The 21618-nt window shown below is 47.7% G+C and overlaps 1 protein-coding gene across 1 annotated transcript in view; it reads left to right on the top strand.

The window, feature by feature from the left end:
- MEGF9 (multiple EGF-like-domains 9) overlaps nt 1-21618 on the top strand; it is a 118112-nt gene that overhangs the window by 76362 nt on the left and 20132 nt on the right. Inside the window, exon 3 of the mRNA XM_010007951.1 lies at nt 20135-20336. Coding sequence (XP_010006253.1) covers nt 20135-20336 — 202 coding nt within the window. The remainder of the gene's footprint in view (nt 1-20134; nt 20337-21618) is intronic.

The raw sequence follows: 21618 nt of genomic DNA on the forward strand, positions 1-21618 counted from the left end.
GGAAAGAGTTTGGCCCAATCCATGGAGCCATCAACAGCCAGACCTCACCACACAGGGCTGTGCTCCTTGGGAAGCTGGGAGCTTGCAAATCCTGGTAGGACAGAAACAGCCCAGTTGCTGAAGGCAGTTCTGGGACAACTTGCCAGTGCTGGTCCCTTTGGCAACTCTGGGTGACTCCTCCTCTTCCCATCCAGCAGTTAGCCCTTTAGTTGAGATCTTCCCCCCCAGGTTTGCCTGTGCTCAGCTTTTCCCCATGCTCAGCCTGACCCAGGTCTGTCACTGGAGTGTGTGTTTAATGCAGCCAGTTGGGTTCCCATGGCTGGGGCTGAGCAGTAGATGAGACTCAGTGTTTGCAGCCTGAAAAATCCCTGGCTTTGTATGTCTTTGTAGGTGCAAGTGTGAGTCCTGCCCTTTGGCACAGGGCTGGTATCCCCTGCCCTGGCAGGGGGCAAGTGGGGGGAGCCAGGGCAGTCCTGCTCAGTGCTTGGGATTTCAGCTTCAGCTTCCCTTGGTTCAGGGCTTGGGATTGTGTCAATGTGGTTGCTGAGATAACTTGCTTTCGAGGTGTCAGCAGGATTTGCGTTTTATTTATTTTTTTTTTTTTAATAAATGGAAATGAAGTTACAGACATGAAGGCTGAGAATAAGGAATATGTTCATGTCACTTGGGATCAGTGCAGGCAGGGCAGAGAGAGCCTTTTTTTAAAGTCAAGTAATAAGTTGTGGGGCTTGTATCTTTGAGCTTAAAATACAGGGATGTTGCCCACAGCAGAAAATGTCACTCCCTTGCCTTCCTCCCTGCCTCCACACTCCTGTCTGAGTCACTCTTGAATCAGATGCATCCAACTGTGCTGACTCAAGATTTTGAGACTGTTTGACTTAGTGATGCTCATAAAAATCAGGATATTTCTGGGAGGACCTACAAAGCATCCAAGGTCTTGTTTGTGAGCTTCCCTCTGCAAGGAGCAGCACTGGGATTTTGCTTTATTTCTTTTAAATGATAACAGAGATTTGGACATTGTCACATCACTGAGCTGCTGCTTGGAAAATACCAGATGTGAAGTGGAACCACTGCTGTGTGGTGTGTGTATGTTATTTATCTTGCTGTTCTTGGTGATACCCGAACACCAGCCTGTGGGGAGGTCACTGCCAGCCCCTGCAGCAAAGTTGCTGAGACACTGGATGAAGTGGTTTGTCTGAAGCTCTGCCCTGAAACAGGACAGGAGGTGTCCCAGCCCTGTTTGCCAATGCCAGTGGCCATCTGGGCTCTGTGAGGGTGGTTTTGGTCCCCAGGGGCTGGGACAATCAGGCAGCACCCCTGTGACCAGGGGGACTCTTGCAACACAGGTGGGAGTTTGCATGTGCTGCAAAGGTGGTGCCTGTGCAAACAGCTGGGAAATGTGGGGGCAAGTGTGGGATGAGTTTCCTGGCCAGTGGCTAGTTTTGCTCCCAGAGCATCCTGCTGGGGCTGCCTGTTCCTGGGAGGGCACCTTGGCCTTGATCCTGCCTGGCATGGACCAGGCTGTACCAGAGGGGAATGTATTGCTGCAGCTCAGGAGTGATGGTGCTGGGCTGGCAGCAGGGCTCATCTCATGGGATATGCCAGGTGTCACCCCAGAGGGTGGACAACGGCATCCAGGAGGGGACTGTGGCACTTGGAGGTGTCTATAGCATCCTGGGGTCTGTCCAGCTGGGTAGTGGTGATGGTGGCCATGGAGCCTGTACCCAGGTCTGTCCCCACCAGCTGCGCTGGGTGAGCAGCAGGAGGACAGGGACATCCAGGACTTCCCACACCCTGAGGCTATGGCTAGAGAAGCACAGAACAAGCTGTCCCTGAGGAACAGAAGCCCCGGATGCGAGTCTGCTGAAGTCAGGGGAAACATTTTGGAGGTTGTTTTTCTCATTCCTTTTTTGCCAGGAGCCCATGGCCTCCCCATAGGCAGAGCTTGGTCCCTGTGCTGCAGCTCATCCTGGCAGGGCTCGTGCCAGCTGCCTGTCAGGAAGCACTGCTGCAGATCTGAGGGGATCTCTGGTGCTTCCAAGAAGCAGCTGAGATCTTAGTACTGGCGTGATGCATCTGCTGTCATTAGAAATAAACTCATGCCTACGCCGGGTGCTGAAGGCAGGGGTTTCTCTTGCAGCCATCTGGCTGGAAGGGAAGGCTCCTTCTGCTTTACCTCTGGCACTTAAAAGAAAAAATGTCAAGGAGCTGGGTTGCTGTGCAACACCTAGACTGTACCTGAGACTTCACTGAGCTTTTAAGTGAGGTTGCAGCAAGGGCTTGGCCTTGCTTCTGAGCTCCTGGAAACCCACAGGCTCTGCTGTCCTGACTCGGGCTGTGTGTCTGAGCTCAGCAGGGCTGCCTGGAGCAGGGAGGCTCTGCATGGTGGGGACAGGGTGACACGGGGGGCAGAGTCTGGCACTTTTTAATTGGTTGAGGATATTAAATGTGTTTTATGAGCTGAAGGCTAGATTGCAATCTAGCCATCTGCCCTGCCTTGGGGGGTCATGTGTCTCCAGCACCCCAGGAGTGCAGAACCAGTTCCAGTTCGGTCTCATTAAATTGGCTGAAAACCAGTTTCTGGTTCACAGGAAATTATTTGCTTTTTTTTTTTTTTTTTTAAATTTGACTTTTGAGTTGGGTCAGGCTGAAATTAAATGGTTCTTCTTGCACTGCATCTGCTTATGCCTCCAATAAGGTCGAGGGTCCTGCACCTTGAGGCTGCCCTGTAAGGCTGGTGTCCTTGTGCTTGGGGCTAAATCCTGGTGTGGTGTTGGGGGCTGCTGGGTCCCTGCCAGGGGAAAACGATTCCCAAATCCCAGCAGGGCTTGTCTGGAGGGGTCTTTTATTGGATTAAAGCTTGTCAGTCTGGAAGTGTTATGAACAAGGCGTTCTGGACTTGGAATAATTGAATCTTGTTTGTTTGGGCTGAACTTTTTTCCCTCCTAATTCAAGGGGACACCTCCAGACAGAGGTGGTCCCAGCTCCTCCACAGCTGTTGGTCTTGGAGAAGTAGTGACTTTACCTCTTCTGATGGGGTCACTCATTTCCCCCATGGCTTGTTTCCCCATCCCCTCTTCCTGTTTCTTCACAGCCAGGAATGCTGGAAAAGTGGTTCAGCTTCTCTTCCTACAGCTGAGCAGATCCCATCCCAGCTGGGATCCTGCAGCTGAGCAGGGTGACAGCCTGGCTGTCACCCCTTGTTTTCACCAGCCTTTTAAACAGGCATCAAATGCAGAGGGGGGGATGCTCAGTTCACGTGGTGTTTTGTTTTTCTTTTCTGGATTGTGCCTTGCTGCCTGCAAAGAATAGCCCATAAAAACACGCTGCCTGAGCACTAATCAGCCGGGGATGGTTTGAGCTGCCTGAAGCTGCTCTTTTGTTGGAGGCTGAATTCCTCTCCTGGCTGATGCCTGTCCAGATCATCCCATGCAAAATTCCTATTCCCCTTCGTCACATGAAATCCAGCATGGTCCTGATGCTGGGCAGGCTTCGTACCCAGCAGCAGCTCTGCTCAACCCCCTTCCAGACTTTGAATTCCCCACCTCTGGAAAGGTTTTTTGTGGTTTCTGCTCCTACTTCACACGCACAGGGGTCCTGTTTCAGTAAATGAGGAGCCTCCCTGGAGCTGCATAACTTAAAGCAAAGCCTTAATTTGGTCTTGTGCTGCTTAAAGTAGGATTATTATTATTATTTTTTTCCCTGAACACCTGCTATATGAATTAAAATTTGCCTTGTAAATGTAACCAGGCAAATTCAGAGCCTGAGCATGAAAGGAAGGCGTTTATTTTTTTGTCTGGAAAAAGAAAAAAACAAAACCTGAAAGATTTTATTCTTGAGGCAGCTCAGCCACAAAGCCAGAGAGAAGCCCAAGTTGATCCTTTTACCACTTTTAATTCACATGCCCCCTGTCCTTATAAATAAGCCACCAGAAACATGACAAGGCAAGCATCTCTTCTATTTATAGCTCATGCTGCTCCACATGCCTGATTTAAAAATCAGCAGCTAAATGGCTCTGCAGCCTTTCAGCAAAAGACTCAATGATGCAGGCGTTCGAGAGATGGGTGGATGTTTAAAGGCTCTTGGTGGGAAACCTTCACCCTAAGCAGGCAGGATGGTTTCTGCAGCTGGGGTATTTCACCTGGGTGAAGGGGAGCCCTGTCCAGCATTGCCCTTCCTCTGGGGAAGGGGCTTCAGTGTGCTCTGCAGCCCTAGGACTCAACCCAGTGTGGGACTGGTGCCACTGGGGATGTTTCTGATGGGGTTGTTGGTCCTGCCACCTCTGCCCTGCACCTTGACTCTCTGGGGTAGTTCTCACTAGATGAGACATAGACTGATAATCCCCAAGCTTTAAAAAAAGAAAAAAAGTATTTTTTGAAGCTGAATTAACCCTTTCTTTCTGTCTTTTTTTTTTTTTTTTTCCCCCTTTGTGGCATCACCTCTGTATAATTAAGAGGCTGCCAGTCACCTTTACCCGTTTAACTGGTCATGCCACTTCTCAGATGAATCTGCTTTATTCCTAACAAATTATACTGCTGCAGTTTTCAGGCAGCTTTACTCTATTTTGACTGACTGGCTGACTGTATTAACTGATAGTGCTGCTTGGGCTGCTTTGATCCTGTATGATTTATGGAAATGATGGCATATAACTCTGCGTAGCTGATTAATGCTGCATGTATTTTTAATATGCTAGTTCTACTGTTTGATCTGTGCTAAATGATTATTCTCTGATGTGTTTCTGGGTTCATTTTAGTTGCTTATGAAAAGGATATTGAAATGGACTGTTTGTTTTGTAGCTTTTTTTTTTCATTTTTTTTTTTCCCAGTGGTCTCATCTTGTGCTGGATTTTAAGCTCTCACAGATTGTTTTCCCAAGCGTGGCTCTGCTGGGATCACGTGGAGCATTTACACTTTATTGCTATTAATTTGAGCCTTTCATTGGTGGCATTACTTTAAATTCACTGCTGTGTGTGCAGTCACTGGGAGTTTCAGGGAGATACAAGGTGGAAAAAAAACAACTGCTGAAGTGATGTTCAATTCTCCTTCCTGTGCCATTGTTGAATCCCAGCTTGGCTGTGACTCAGGACATCTGAATGAGAGAGAAACTGGGCTAAACTGGAGGGGGTATAATGAATATTTTCTGTGGCCCATCACAGGGTGGCTGTGACTCGTTGATATTAAGAAAATGACTTTAATTGCCAGGGAGGTGTGTGCTCAACCTGACATTTCCTCCTCTGTGGGATGAGATGTGGTTGTGGATGGGGAAGGGTAGGTGGGCATGGGTGGTGTTTCATCCCAAGAAGTACCCACCTCATCCCATAGCACGTGCAGTGCTCTGGGCACTGCTGCTGGGGAGGGAGCTGGATGCCCTTCATCCCCCTTCCAAAACCCTTCCCCTTCACCAGACATGGCCAGTGAGGTGGAAACCAGGAGGTTGTTCCAGGAGGACCATCTGTGAGCTGGAGGATCAGCATTTCCCTTCCCTGGAGGCAAAACAGAGGGGAGGAAGCTGAATTTTTTACTTTTTTTTTTTTTTTAATTTATTTCCCCCCACGCCTTTTAACACCTGCTTATTTTAATGGTTTTTGTCTCCTAACCCCTGCCTGCACCCCTGGTCAGACCCACCTTCTCCCCTGAGCACACCATGCTCCAGGGATAACAGGTCTGCAAAGATACAAAGAGATCCAACAGAGGGGAGGAAGCAGAATTTTTTTTTTTTTTTAATTTATTTCCCCCCACGCCTTTTAACACCTGCTTATTTTAATGGTTTTTGTCTCCTAACCCCTGCCTGCACCCCTGGTCAGACCCACCTTCTCCCCTGAGCACACCATGCTCCAGGGATAACAGGTCTGCAAAGATACAAAGAGATCCTAGTCAAAAACCATCAAATGAAGTGGTTTTTTCCTTCCTCTGAACAGGGCTTTTTGTCAAGATCAGCAAAATATGTATCTTTCTGCAAAAGATCCCTTTTTCTTGAACGGAATTTTTCATTGAAAGCAGTTTAAACTTGACATTTTGTTCCCTCCCTCCAAAGCTTTCAAAGCTTCTTGTTCTGTTGAAAAAAACTTGAATAATTCATTTTTCTCCTCCTGCTATTTCAAAAAAAGATAGGCCTATGTATAATGATGTATGTATAATTTTAAAATGTGTATTTTCTGTTGGCTGTAACTCTTGCATGTTGTCACCAGGAACACAGCAAACATTATAGACTGTTGTCTAATGTTCTGCCCCAAACCAGAGATGTGTTCATCTGAGCTCTGCAACCAGCCAGTTATTTGGGGGGAACTGAGAGGGATGCTTTGCATCTGGCACTGAGGAAACAGGCAGGATTTTTGAATACAGCTGCTGTGAACCATGTTGCTTCCCTGAAACACATCTTGATTGCAGATGGATGAGTAATGGGGCAGAGGCACTCACACCTTGGCTGAGCTGTTGGGTGGGAAGAAGGGCATGGGGGGAGCCTTGCCAAAGGGGTTTGGTTCCATGCTCCCTCTTTCCACAACAAACTGCAGCCTGAGGGGCCTGGGGAGCTGGGCTGGGATGCAATTAGGACCCCAGGATATCCAGAGAAGGTGGAGAATCTGCTCTGGGTTGTTTATGAAAACCAAAGGGTTGTTAGAAGTGAAGAGGAGCAGGCCAACCTGTCGGCTCTTGCCTGGGCTGGGTGTTTACTCGCTTTGTGCCGGTGCAGGAGATGTCTTCACTGGAGCCTCCCCATCTAATACCAGCTGCCTCTTTGTGCTCTGCCCTTCCCTGCCGTGGTCTGTTGGGTTTTTTCCCAGCCCCAGAGCTTGTGGAAAGATCGGGGTGGGGGGATTTGCCTTGTTTCTAAGTCCCCCAGGTGACTTAGACAGGAGTGTGACCATCCCATCTCAGCACTCCCCTCCCTGCAGCTGCATGATGTGCAGATCTGTTGGGGGGCCATTTCCATCAGTTCCCAGCAGGGCTGGGGGGATCTCCCATTTGGGCTGCATGACATCCCCTGTGTGGCAGGGCCAGCTGGCACCTAGAGCAGATGGGGAGGTGGAGCTGGGCTGCTTGGCCAGGTTTCAGGCTATGATAAAGCAAAGTGACATAGAAAACTAAATACCGGTTATCAGAGAAGAGCAAATGGAGCTTCACCTGCCTCCAGTCTCCCTCCCTGCACAGGCAGGCTGCACACTGGCCTCTAGCTCCCTGTGAAAGTTGTTTTATTATTAACGTGCTTGCTTTGGCTTGGCTGTGGTGTTGAGAAATCCAAGCTTGGCTCCAGATAATGAATGACAAACATTTGTCTGGACTTAACTGTTTTATTCTAATTATTTTATTGTTTTTAACTTTTTTTTTCTTCCTCCTGGAAGTTTACAGTGAGTTTGTGACAAGGTGCCCTTTGACAGGGATTAGTGCTGATGCCTCACAGTTGGATCTTCCCGTCCTTTTCAGATCTTCATTGTTTATTTTGAAAGGAGGCCTCTGTGCACATCTAATCCATTTCAAATGAAAGATAACAAGAAATGGACGGATTCTGAAGGGGCAGTTGGGTATGTAAGTGGGCAAGCTTTGGGGAGTGATGGTCCTGCCATGCCCAGGACAGGACTGTTCCTCTCAGCACCCCAGTTTGGTGTCAAGGAGTGCCTTGAGCAATGACTGTCACTGGCTTTTGGTTTCCAAGTCACTTTAAAGTTTTCCAGTAGGTGTGTAGATGGTGAGTTCAAGTCTATGGGCTGGGGTGTTGATGGTTTCCTCGTGATCCCTCATGGGGGCCCCCCTTGTAGCCACTGTCATGTCCATAAATGAGCTTGATGGCCCTTGCCTTAGAGCTGATACCTCTCCCACCTATGCCTAAGTGATACCAGCTAATATATTTAATAGTGTGGTCAATATTTACCATACGGAATTAGAGGCTCTCTGCGTTGCCAGGCTTGTGTCAGGTTCCTGCAGCTCCTTGGGTTTGGTAGGAATTTGGATGTCCCTTTGCAGGTAAGACTTAAATGTTGTTTTTGTAGAGCTGGTCGAAGAGGAGGCACCACTCCTCCTCCTGCTATGCCAAAACAGTCATTATATAGCCCTCAAAGATTGAGAAATGGACAGGATAGAAATGTCAACAAACCTCTTCTAGCTGTCCCACTGGCTACAGAGGAAGCTCTGTGGTTTTGAGCATCTTGGGATGAGGTTTGGTTTTGCCAATCCAGAGCTGAGTGTGCAGCCTTTGCTGAGGAGAATTCCCCCTTGGTGGTGCCATCCCAGTTGCAAGAGGTGGATGGTGTTGCTGGGGGCTTGGCTCTGACCCTGCAAATCCACAGTTTGGGTTTAGGTCTTGGCTCAGACTTGCTCTTGTCTCACCCACAGCTTAAGCACTAAGCTGAGCACTGTGCAGGATGCCTGAAGCCCTCGTGCCTGGGCTGCCTCCTTCCTCCTTGTCATGCTTTTAAAGCTTTTGCCCATTTAAAGAGGATTTGGCTGTTCTGCCAGCCAGGGCTGCTACCTGTTGTACTCCATGGGGTGGCCTGGTATTTATTGTGAAGGTTTCAGAGAATTGGCTTAGCCCTGAAGTCACTGTTTATTTGTGGTTGCTGGACTCGTGCTGTTTAATGGAAACATTTTCCTTTTGAAGGTGAACTATTGTTAGAAATAAATACAAGCAATGCCTCGTGGCTGAGGCAGGAGCCAGGACTGGATGGAGCTGCAGCTTCGTCAGTGTCAGCAGCAGCATAGTGACGGAGCAGAGAGGAATTAAAAGCTGATGTGCAGCCTTCATTATGGTAATTAATGTGCTGCATGGCTTGAGGGGGTTAAAGCAAAGGTGAGCAGGAGGCAGGGGCTGGCAGCTGCCTTGGGCAGTCCCCTGGGGGGTGGCTCTGTCCTCACTTTGTGTGTACAGGCTGGATTTGTCCTCTCAATTTATGCCATCCCTGCAGTTGATGGAGAAAGGTTTGAAACAAAGATTAGATGCACCAAAAAGTCCTCTGTCCCTATCTGCTCCTGCTCAGTGCGTCCCCAGGGGATGATACTAGATCTGCAGTTCCCCACTTGCAGTGATACCTGATGGCTCACTTCATCCAGGTGCCTTTTTTCCATGACATACTCTGGCCCATATCAGGTCCCTCTTTGAAAGCTCACCTTCTCCTTCATGGATTTGCTGGCAAATTTAATCTCATTGCAGTATCTACAGCCCAGTTCAGCTGGTGCTGGTTGAAAGCAGAGGTGGAACAACTTCTCAAAGGGACAATCAAAGTCACCCGATATGAGCTGGAAGTCAATGAATCACCATGTCTGTGCAAAGTGTAGCAGGGCAGGCACAAGGTAGCATTATAAATTAAAGGAATTAAACTTACAGATTGGGAAGCTTCCTCTCTTCCCAGCCTGGAAGGCATTTTCCCTGTCCCAGCAGCTCTCCCTGCTTGCAGCACATTGTAACTTACAACCCCTTGTCTGGCAGAGTCATGGTGACTCCAGCTTAGCCCCTAGTGCTGTTGTCACGGCCTGGAAACAGGACCTGAATGGCAAAACCTGCCTGGAACAAGTTGTGGTTACTCATGCTTTGTGCTACCCCTTTCCCTCTGGAATTTCTGCTATGGAAATATGCTTCACTTATGAAGCAAGGAGACAAAACACCTTTATTAAATTTGGAACTGAGCTTGGGAACATCGAGGCAACTGAGATTTGTTGGCTTTGGATTGTCAGAAGCTTTTCTTCTTTCTCTCTCCAAGTCCCCTTTGCCTTCCTCTGTGCAGCCTTTAAGGTCAATGAGAGAGGAAGATACTTTACTGTCATCATTTTGATGAATGAAAATCTGTATTTAAATACATTTGTTTAGAGTAGGAAAAAAAATTAGGAAGTGTATTGGGAATAATTCCTGTGATATTGGGGCTTTACTTGAACTCTGAGCTTGATGCAGTGAGCTGAGGTGGACGGAGGTCTTAGCTCAGGCTCTGAGAAGCTTCTTTATTTTAACACTTTCAGGGAGTGTTTATTAACACTGTGGATGAAAGAAGCCTTTGTTAACAGGTCTGTCCCTTTCCTCCTCTGGTGGAGGAGCTGAATCTTGAAAGGAATTGCCCTGGGCACCTGCTAGAGGTACTGATGAAAGTTTTCTTTCCAGATTTTCTCCACAGGCCTCAACATAAAATAGCCTAAAACTCTTCAAAGCAAGTTTTCCTTCTCTTCCTCCTTAAAAAAAGCAAAGCTAGTTGTAAGAATCACTTCATGCTGAAACAAGTGAGAAGGTGGGCACTAGCTCCTTCAGCAGCTTTGTCTGGAAAGGATTTAAACTGCTGATGTTGTAATTGACTTTTGTTCATCTGAACTGCTGTGGCTGCCCAGCTGCAGAGCCAAGGGAGGTCTGCTTCAGAGGAGCTGAGGGGAGAGGGGGTGTTGTGGTCCATCATGGAACCCCCTCTTCAGCTCGGGGATTATTTGGTGACACGTGGGGACATGTCTGCCTGGTCCTGTGGTCCCTAGAATTCATTGGAACAGTGTATGCTGCCCAGAGTAGGGCTCTTGATCTTACCTTGCTTCTTGTCTTGTTGCAGCAAAAACCCCTTCGGTCCATCTCTGACTCCTTAGGGATGTCCAGAGTCTCCCTTTGAAGGCAACTCTCATCTTGGGGAATGATTGGAACAGTTCAAGAAGCACTTGTGCTTGCTTGGAGAGAAACCTGGGTGTGATATTTTTGCTGCCCCCAAAGGTGAAGGACTTCTCCAGAGTTCTTGTGTGCCCCAAAACTGACTGGGTGGCCCTGGCAGCCCTCCAAGGGAGCATCTGCTGCTTCCAGGAGATGCAGAGTTGCTCCTCTGCACATGCCTCCTAGCTTTTCCATGTTGAATTATGGATTGATTGCGTGCTTGCACCTTTGCTGCTAGCATCTCTGTGCTTTTGTTCTGTCTTTCCTCCCAGAGGAAGAGCAGCTGCTTTAAATGAGAGCAAGGATAAGCATGTCTTCTTGCCACATCCATCCTGCATCGGGCCAAGCTTCGGTGACTATGCCTGGTATCAGGGACAAAGGAAAGCTGCAGCTCCCTCTCTGTGTTGATGGAGCATCTGGTGACACCATGGCTACACATTGGGTTATGTCTTTGCTACCCAACAAAGGCACATTTTGTGGTGAGATCAGCCACATGTGTTTGCCACCTCACCAGGAAACCTCCCCAGAGGTCCAAGCTCTGCAGCTCGTCCTGTGCTGTACCTCGTACCGTGCAATGAAAAGGGGTTCCTCAGAGCTTATCCCCCAACCCTGGTGTTCTTGCTGGTTATTCATGCAAACACAACTTTATAACCCAAACACAAATGGTTGAAAGGATGATTCTTGCTCGGGGTTTTTCTTCCTAGTGCCTTTAAAGCTCCTGTATAAATTAACACATCCCTTCATTAGCTGCAATTCCCCAGAGCACCCAGTAAAGTTTGTGATTTTAATTACTTTTTTGCAGGGATCTGAGCACACGGAGACTTCAACAGATTATTATAGTTCATATTATTCATGCAGCTTTTTTAAATCCCCTTCCCTGCTAGGACATGGTCGATAGATATTAAAATTGAAGTCTGGTAATGAATTCCCAGCCCTGTCCCGAGTGAGGTGTCTTGATCTTTGAACTAAAACATTTTGCTGACAAAACGATGGAGTTTCCTGAGAGGTGCTGCAGAAAGTAGGTCTGTAAGGAGGGTGTTAGCTGCCAGGGTTGCTGCGTGCTGTTGTGGAGGTATTTGCCTAAGTCACATTTCATCCTGTTTATCTGGAAACCCCGAGCTGGGCTGGCTGTGTCACACTCTGGGTGGTAAAAAACAGGGAGGTTTTCAAACAGAAACACAGAATATTTATATTGTTGTAGACATTTGTGAAAATATTAGTAGGAAAACTTAACCAACTAAAGTAAAGTGCCAGCAAAACTATTTTCAAATTAATTAAAAGGCTTGGATCCATTATTTAACTGTTGATGTTTTAATCCTCAAACATTTGTTTGATCTGTTTGAAGTTACTGTAGCTTCTTGTATCATAAACATTTTAGGGCCACATTCTTCTTTATAAGCAGTCTGCTGAGTAGAGACCCAGGGGCTTTGTCTACACATGGAAATTTATTGTGATATAGGAATAATTCTTTAGCTGCAGCTGTGCAATCCCTCCTGCATAGCCTTCTGTGTTATAACCTGCTTCTTAATAAATACTGGGCTAGTTCTGCTTCCTCTAAGATCTTCTTGTCTCAGCGATGGGATCTCCTCAGCCCCAGCAGTGCCAGGAATATGAGGTTAATGAGAATCTAAGTTTTCTTTTTTTTTTTCCTTCTTTTTATAGGGTTTGATCCTTTGTTCTCCCAAGACAGATTTACACCTGTGAGCCTGGCTTCTCTGATGCACCTTTACTAGGGGATGAGCTGGTTCAAAGCTCACTGTGCAGGTTGCTAACTTATTTAGCATCAAAAAGGAAGGGGAAGCCACACAATTGCTCAGTCCTTGCATTGCAGCAGGAACTCCTCAGAAACCCAGCCTCTGTATGTTCAATTGCAGGTGCAGGGAAGGAGTAAAAATAACTAATCCCAGGAGTAGGCAGCCTTTGCATTAGTTCAAGGTGTGAGAGTTCTGTGTGTGGGGTGGCTGAAGCAGGGGAGAGGTCTCTTTGCTCACAAGGAGTGATGCTGGGTGACATGGTCTGGGCTGAGCTAGAGTTTGGCTGAAGCCCCAGGTCTGCCTGCTTCATGCTGATGAAAAGTGCTTGTATGGCTGCTGGTGACCCTGGGAGCTGGGATCTTGGCTTTGTACTCCTTTCCAAGTGATAAGAGAGATTTAATCTACTTTAATTTTCCTCAACGAGTATATTTAATCTTTTAACGATATTACAAGTGATGTAGAAGCATTGAGAAATCCTTGTCTTTCCACCTTGTTGACCCATCCAATCCTTTTAAGGAACAGCACAGAGACTGGTGTAAAGCTCTTAGCAGCATTAATGTGAGCGATGCTGTTCCTTCCACCAGCAGCACACGCAGCTCTGCAGCACCCTGAGCTTGATGGTGTCTGTAAGTACCCTGAATTTGGTGCACCCAGTAATAAAATAAAGGCAAAATAACAGAAGACATACATATTATTTTGGGGAGGGAAGAGATCCTTTTTCTACCACTTTGACTTTGCGTTGTAGCTTAAAGTGAGAGTAAATTGCAGGTCTGAGCACTTTAATGCACCTTCATAATGCAAGAGTTGACTATTATTTGGTGTTAAGTGCTGTCTGGATGTGAGTGGAGCCAAGGGCTTGGCAGCACACCTCTCTCCAAGATGCTACAGTGCATCAGCTCATCTCTGATCCCATTCTCACAGGAGCTCTTAGCCCATGGCAGATGTTCTTCAGCTCCCTGCAGGAGAGCTCAGCCAGCCCATACCCTTTCAGATCTGCTGCAAGACATGAGATGGAGGTAGAATCATTCTTGCACTGGAGTGACAGCTCCAGAGCTCCTGACATCAGCTTGGTTGCATCCAGCTACCTGAGTGAGGATCAATGAAGCTGAATGCCAAAGCCAGGCCAGGGCAGGAGCTGAACACTGAGATGGTGGTATCAGAAGTGTGGAAGGGATGAGCTGGGTTCAGTAGGACCTTCTCTTGTGACAGATGGATGGCAGCTTGTGCTTAGGCTCTGAGATGCTTGTGATCCTGTATCCCATGCTGGGATGGCACTTCCTGACCTTCATCCACTTTGCTGAGGGAGGTTTATTCCACTAGCTGATCATACTGAGAGGATGAAATGTCTTCCAGGGGCAGGGTCTGTTGAGAGGCAAGGGGGAAAGGCAGCAGTGCAGCACAGCTGCACCTCTGGCTCTAATAAGAAAAAAATTCCCAGTGGAAACAGGCACATCTCATTGTTTAAGGGGGATTTCTGGAGCTGCAGCCATCCCTGAGCAAAGGAAAAGGGGAGAAAGTCAAGGCTGCCAGGCTGGGTCAGACCAAAGCTTTACCCGTCCAAGGAAGATGCCAAGAGGACAGGGCATAATCCTGACTTTTTTTTGCAGCCAGTGTTTCAGGGGCTTTCCCATCAGGATGATTCCTCAAGATCCCTGTGTTGAATGGTAAAGTGCAGACCTATCCTCTGTAGCTTATCGAGTCCTCCTTTGAAGCTGTAGGTATTTCTGACTCCCAGGACATCCCCTGACAATGAGTTCCACAACTTAATTACAAGGGGAAAGGAAATGGCCTTGGATAGATTTTTAAACCTGCTGCCTTATCCCTTTGTTCCTGTGTTGTCAGAAATGGTGCCTGGGGAGGGATTGAGAAGGGGAAGATGAGGGAGAAGGGAGAGAAGGTAAGGACTGAATTTGGGAATAAAGTGAAAGGGGGGGAACTGCTAAATTAATACCAAAATGAAGCCTTCTCAGGGGTGGGATTCCTTGTGTGCACTGAGTGCACCAGCTTCATCCTCTCTGTGGGAATGAACGGGAGCTGAATTGGAGCTGATCTGATATCTGGGGGGGTCGTACTGGTGTGAAGTGATAGGACGTTGGTGTAAACCCAGAGTAATTACAAGCACTTTGTAATCAAGGAGTGTCTCCAGCCTCGGGCTGGCTGGGAATTTAGTCTGCTCTCCTTGGAGGCACGTCTGCAGGGGAGGAATTAGGGTGTAAATGATGGAGGGAGGATGTAGGGACACCTGGCTTTGCCTCTGCCAACAAATGGCAGGAGATGTCCCAAGCCTGGCATGGTTATTGCAGTTTTAAATCCCGTTGGATACCTGCAAGTATCTGCTCCAGCCAGCCCTGCAGCACAGCTCCCAGCACTGCTGGGGCAGCAGTAGCATCCAAAAAACTAACAGTACCCTTAATACAGCTATATAGATATATATTTATTTTTATGTGGATTTTTTCCCATCTCCTTCCTAGTCTAGAGATTAGAAAATGGCTGTCTCCCTAGGGACATTTTTGCAGCAGAACAATAACAACATCCCTGGGATTCACAGCTTGCTCTTTGAGCTGCACCTTTTTCTAACAAAAAATGTGCCTCTTGAATTTCCCAAACCAACTCCCAATGAGTAGGTGATTTTGTTCAGGATTTGCACCATTTCAGCTGTCTCCAGGAAACAGGTCTCATCCAGACATCTTCATGTGTTGTTTTCTAGTGGTTTCTTCTTTTGCCTTTTGTAAATATTTCACCTATTTTTAAATTATTAATTCATTAAGTGGCCTGGATGGGAGAAGGAATCATGCTTAAAATATATGTGAAGCCTTAAAACACTGCAAGTCTGGAAGGATGTGAAAAAATAATTGGAGGCATTATTTTTGTACCAGAAGAAGCCCTACTTAAGCCCTGGGAGAGAATGGGAGAGGAATGGATGGGAGATCTGGTTCAGGCTGGGATGTTGCTGGGGTCTGCAGGGTAGAGCTTTGCACCAGAGTAGGATTTGGAAGAGATTGGATGAGGGCTGGAGGGAATCATGCTGAGCACTGTGGAGCTCCGGGAGCTGGTGGTTGCATGAAGGGATGTAGTAACCTATGACTTTTGCATAATAATTAATGAATTCAAGGTTGCAGCAAACTGGGACTGCGTGGTAAGTCTGGGTGTCCCCTACAGCAGCGTGGCCCTTGCTGAAGCAACCTGTGAACCTTGTGCTCTACCTGCCTCTAAGCAATGGAAAGCAAAGGTTAAAATGCAACCCATGAAGGGAGTGGTGGTTGGTTGTTTTGGTTTGGTGGTGTTTGGGTTTTTTTTGCTTGAAAAGGCGTAACATGGCAGTGATACAGACTTTTATGGTGCCTCAGTTCTGGGATCTCAAAACGTCATTGGGCTGTTAATTAACTAAAGCTTGTCAACATCTTCATGTGCAAAGGTGGTGGGTTGTATCACTGATAGCCAAGTGTTTTGAGGTGTTGTGTGGTGCTTTATGGGGAAGAAAGGGACACTGGTGTTTTAGAAGTGTGGAAACCTGCCACGGAGGGTGGGTGAACACCCTGCGGATGGGGAAACTGAAGCAGAAGAAGGGTGAGTGACTGCAGAAAGTCAGGGAGAGCAGAAAGTCAGATCTTAAATCAGTGCCCCATACCTGAGAGGCCTTTGTCCTTGGCTCCTGTTGCTGATGTTATGCCAACCTCATCACAGTAACTCCAATGGTGACTGAGCATCCCTGCACGGGGCAGCTGTGGGGCTCATCTGCTCTTGTTAGTTCCTTTGCATTTGCAAAAACCCGTGGTGAGGTGTTTCTGAAGATTACCTTCAAAAGCAAAACGTTTACTTGGGAAAACTGAATAAAGGCTTCAAAAACCCTTCAGTGTTTCCTAATCTTCTTCTGTAGTGCCTGTCATCATTGCTGGGTTCCTGGAGTCTGAGGTAGATGTTGGTTGTTATCACTTTCACTTTCTGGCTGTGGACTATTCTCACCTTGATCCACCTGACATCAGGACAACAAAGTGTCTTTTTAGCTTTTTTTTTTTTTTAACCTTTTAAGGGTTTTGATAGTCTGGTATGTGTCAAACCTTGATCCTGTGCAAGACAGTGGGTTTGACTGCTGCTGTCTGCTTCTCAGCTGCCCAACCAAGGGGGCTTCAGGGCAGTTTGGATTGCATCAGGCAGGTGGTTGCATGGGCCAAGCTGGGTGCAACAAGGGTGTTTTGCCTGTGGGTGGGACCACGTGTGATGCTGCATCCCTGGAGTGGGCCATAGTCCCTCCCCAGATACCTCTGGGGTGGTTGGGGGAAGGCAATAGCCCACAGGGAAGTGACCTTTTTGGGACATGTCTTCTGTGTCTGCCCTGTCGTGCCTTATTGCGCACTCGGGGGTGATTTCCCAGTTTCCTGATGGCTTCTGCAGCAGCCGGGCTGGGCTGGGAGCTGGCAGCAGAACCAGCCCCCCCAGCCCTGCCAAGGCAGCTGGAGCCCTGCTCCACCAGCCTGCCAACAAAAAGCTGCTTTTTGCCTGTGTTCTTTTGGATTATTGCAGCATTTCTTGCTCTCCCAGGGAGCCGGTGTCTGCAGAGCAGGTGGTGTCTGAGTTGCTGTTGAGTTTGGCTGCTGAGGCTGAGCTGCATCCAGGTTTTGACCCAACTTTGTGCAATTTTGTTGGGTAAAGACTTGTAAGGGGGGGCGGAAAAAAAAGGCATTGGGAAGTGTCTGTGTGTGTTTTTGGGAAGCATACGGCTTTCCAAAAACATCTCTGCACGCTATCAGTTCTGCTGTTAGAAGGAAAGCTCGACTTGGTACGTGGTGCTGTGGCCAAGATCAACCCAAAACTTTTTCCAGCAAGGCTGTTCATGTTTGCATCCCTCAGATAAGGCAGTGGGGCCTGGCCAGACCCTGCCTTTGCCCCCCGTGGGGCTCTGGTGTGTAGTGATGGTGTTTCCAGTGAGTTTTACCATAGTTTGGTGTTGACCCGGCCCTTTTGGTGGTTGACTTGAGGTCCTTTGATAAAGGGCAAAAGAAAGCTCTTGTCAATATATGCAGCCCCCCCTTCTCTGACTTCTTGTTTTTCCTTTGTTGCCAAAAGGATCTTCCATATCATGGAAGGTGATACACTGTCAACATCAGTTCTTTTCCCTTCTGTCAGTACAAGATGACTGCAAAACCAGCTTCATCAGTCACATTCACAAAACCTGCTACAGCACAGCCCTGTCTCACTAAGGGCTTTTCAGGTTCTTGTGGTGCATGAGGCTGTTTAATTTTCACAGCAATATGCCCAGCAAAGTACCAACTATTCCTTTGTGTCCTTTTGGGCTTTGATGCTCCTGCTGAGCCATGTCCATCAATGCTAGTTTGCTGGATGGAGAGGGCAGGAGTGGGGCAGTGCTTACTGATGGTCCCCATCAGTGTGGAGAAACTCTCACCCAGCTCATGCATGCCAGCCAGATGGCAGCATTTTGGATAGGAATTTGATTGTAGCACCCATTGCTTTCCAGCTGAAGAATTTCAGCTCTTGGACGGTGCTGCTGGAGCACCGGGGTGGGCTCAGTTCATCTCCACCACAGTGGACATGCCCTCTCAGTGCTTCCTGTCACCATTAGAAATGATACAACACTTGTTTTCAAATCTTGATGAAGTCTAGCAGGTCTAATGACTCTGCACTAATGAGCTTTGAAAAGTAAATTTGTTTTGATCCATGTTTACCAAACTCCAAAGTGCTTCTGCTCAAGTTTTCACAGCTCCTATTAGCTGGGAGAAGCCCCAGTGCCCAAATGGATAAGGTTCCGCTTGGGTAATTGAGATGGGAAGGTGGCTCATTATGTGAAGTGGCTGCTGAAGTGGATAATTGCAGATCTTGAGGTGTTTGTCCTATTTGCTAGTTGAGGTTTTTAGGTAATTTCACAGGTGTACAGGTACAAAATGACTTCTGTGGGGATATGGTGCATGACAGAGTACAGAGCTAAAGAGCTTGTATTTCTTTGAGTGCTGGAAGAAAACAGGTAAGAAGTAAAAGCATGGGGGGCTGTTGAAGAGCCAGGTGCTGCAGCCTGGCTGGCTGTGGCCAGAGAGGTCCTGCAGCATCTGCTCTGTCCCTTTCTGAGGAGAAGGGGTTCCTTCCTCCCACTTGCCTGGCAGCATTCCTTAAAAAGTCAGCCTATAACTGTGTTTTTATATTCGTTTAATGTGCTTGGCAACCTGCTCTGTGACTTGCCTTCCTGTTCTGCTGTGGTCCAGTGGGGCATGTGGGACACTGGGGAACCTTTATAGTTCTGCTGTGATGGGTGAGACATTATGAAACACCTTATGTGTTTCCAAAGAGACTCTGATGTCCTCTGTGGTACCATTTCAGCAGGTTTCTTGTATCTTCATAAATTAATCTGTATTCAGTCACTGGGTCTTACGTGTGGTTCAAACCAGGCACCTGCTGAGGTCCTTTCCATTGGACTGGGGCACAACTGTGCAATATAGATGTTGGATTATCTGAAATACTTGTCCTGACCCAGAGCATTAGTGTTGGGTCTCCTTGATGTGATTTGAGCTTTCTTGGGATGAGGACCTGGCCTCTTCCCTCCCTGTGAAGAGCTCTGAGTTCCAGCTTTTCTCAAGGAATAACAAATACCAGCAGTTGTGTAAAGCCCCCGATGTTTTATGCACTGTTTCTGCAAATAATCCTTGTTTATAATTCACCCTTGGCAGAAAAAGACTTTAAATTATTAAGACACTAAATATTTTGCAATGAAGGAATGAAGATAAAGCTCTTGGCAGAAACAAATTGCCGGGGAGAAGTTGTTCTCTTTGGTGTGTTTGGTACTTTAAAATATTATGAGAAATAACGTGTGGGGGGACTGGGAATTCATTGCTTGATCAAAAGATTTGCTTCTGTCTTAAAAAGGCAGCTGCTCAGTGAGTGCTTTCCATAATCCCAGTAAATAGAGTGTTTCCAAGGCACATGTGTGGGTCTCCAGAGCTGTCCCAGCTCACTGTGGGGCTGAAGGTGACATGAAGTCGTTTAGGTGGGAGGTGGTTAGCCAGGAGGTCTCTGTCCTGCTCTCAGCTCCACCACCCTGGCCTTTAGAGCTGTTTCCACATGCTCTGTGCTGTCCTGAGGACATATTTTGGGAGACCTTGCCATTGTTCCAATGCCTGGAGCTCTTCTGCTTCCCTGGTGCCTGCTCATGGGATCCTGTGTCCCCTCTCTGGAAATGGGAGATGCTGGTGTTGGCTCATCCTGTAGGTGTGTTGTGCATGTTGTGTTGTAACAATCAGCCCGTTGATACATGAGAGATGTTCCCATGATGTGAAATGGAGGATCTTATAATTAGTGATTTTGCCTCTGGCTGCTTATTTATCCTAATAGTACAACAGCTTGTCAGCTCCTGGAGTCATGGAACCAAACAACTCTGTGTGTGTGTACAAGTACTTACAGAGTTTATACCCAGCCACACAGATATGTATTTAAGTAGTTACAATCTTCTAGCTCTCTTCTGGAGAGATTTGAAATATGAACCATGGACATGTCACAGTTTAATGCAGGGCCAGCAATTAAACTGATGCCAATCTAAAAAATCAGTAGAAAGAAAATTGGCTTCATCCTGGCTCAAACCAGGACAGGGGTTCAAACCCCAGGGTTGTCCCCAGCATGTGTTTTTTTCCCCTTTATCTCAACATTATAAAGCAAGTCTCACCCTTACAGTGATGTTTCCAGCCTGGGGTGAGCCAAGGGTGGGCAGCTGAGCCAAGGGTCCCGCTCGGGGTCCCTTGCTATCAGTACTTACTTCCTCATCTCTGTTCCCTTTGCAGGAGACCTGTGCAACTGCAGTGCTGTGGGGAGTGACAGTGCAGCTGGATGCAACAGCACGACGGGGCAGTGCTCCTGCCTGGCTGGGTACACGGGGCTGCAGTGCCAGGACTGTGCCCAGGGCTTCCACCTGGAGCAGGGTGACCAGCGGTGCCGTCCCTGTGGCTGCAACCTCAGTGGCTCCAGCAGCGCCCAGTGTGATGGGTGAGTAACTCTGAGTCTCTTCTGGGGGCAACTGTCTGCACTGTTTTGGGGGTGTTTGGGGGTTTGGGAGGAAGATCAGGCAAGAATGGATCTAGTAATCTGGTGCTAGTATTTAAAAAAAGGAGGGGTGGGGGGGGGGGGCAAAAAAAGCAAAGCAGGAAGGAAGCTGGGCTTATAAAAATTCATGGAGTATGTTCTTCCTCTCTTTCAAGAGGTGGATTATAAAAATAACCATAGCTGTGGCAAAAGCCCTGGCAGCCCCCAAGAGAATTAACTTGCATTTCTGAGTTGAACAGCAGCAGAACCTCTCTTCTAATGCCTTGTGCATCCATTAGCCCCCACTAGACAGGACTGTCCTTGTGCTTGAGCTCAGGAGGGGAGCAGAGGAGTTTGGGAGATGTTTGTTTTCCACAGGGATATTTGTTACACCAGAAGCAAGTAAAGCTTTGTGCTCTGCCCTTGCTGAGCATCATGAAAGCAGCAGCAGCCCCACAGCAGTGTCAGCTGCCTTGCCTGGTGTTTAACCCTGCCTCCTCCTCTCCTTTGCTGTGTCAAGAAAGTTGCCGTAGCTGAATCTTTGAGCTCTTTTGTAATGAATGTCTTCCTGTTCATTTCACCTTATCCACCCTCACATTCTGCCTTTTGAAAGCCAGCATGCAATTATGTGATTTCCAGCTTCCAGTGATCTGTCAGTCATTAGCGATTCAACACTGAGGTGAAGGTGTCCCTTTATTCCTACCTGAAATAAATAACGGTCTGAGCAGGAGGCAAGACCCTTTGGGTCTCCTGCTCATGGTCACAGGGCAATGAACTGCAGAGTCTCTCCTTGGAGGAAATCCCCAGCAAACCAGTCTGCAGTCACTTCCAGCTTTCCTGGGCACCAGGAAGCTGGCAGCAAAGGCAGTTCCTGGAGCCCCTGAGCCTTCTCCAGGGCCTTGCAGGGGAGGTGATACCAGCATGTTGCTGCAATGGGCTCCTGCACTGGCTGCCTTGTGCTGGCATCAGCCTTGTTGTCTTTTAGGGCTTGGTCCAGGCTCAGCGTGTGTTGAACACCTGCACTTTCCTGCCAAGGCTGGGGCTGAGTCAGAATCCAAATGTTCTGCAGGGACATGCTCTTTGTAATTATTTTATACATACACCCAAAGCCTCTGTTGATGTCCTTCCTTTTGGTTTCAGTGCTGCATTTTTCTGCTTGCATAAGCTCTGAAAAAACTTCAAAGCAATGCTCCAGTTGACTAGAGTGACCTTCTTACTAAAAGAGGTGGTTCTTGGGGGTGGAGTG

This window comes from Chaetura pelagica, unplaced genomic scaffold (genome assembly GCF_000747805.2).
Source record: "Chaetura pelagica isolate M959 unplaced genomic scaffold, ChaPel_1.0 scaffold361, whole genome shotgun sequence".
Taxonomy (NCBI): Eukaryota; Metazoa; Chordata; class Aves; order Apodiformes; family Apodidae; genus Chaetura; species Chaetura pelagica.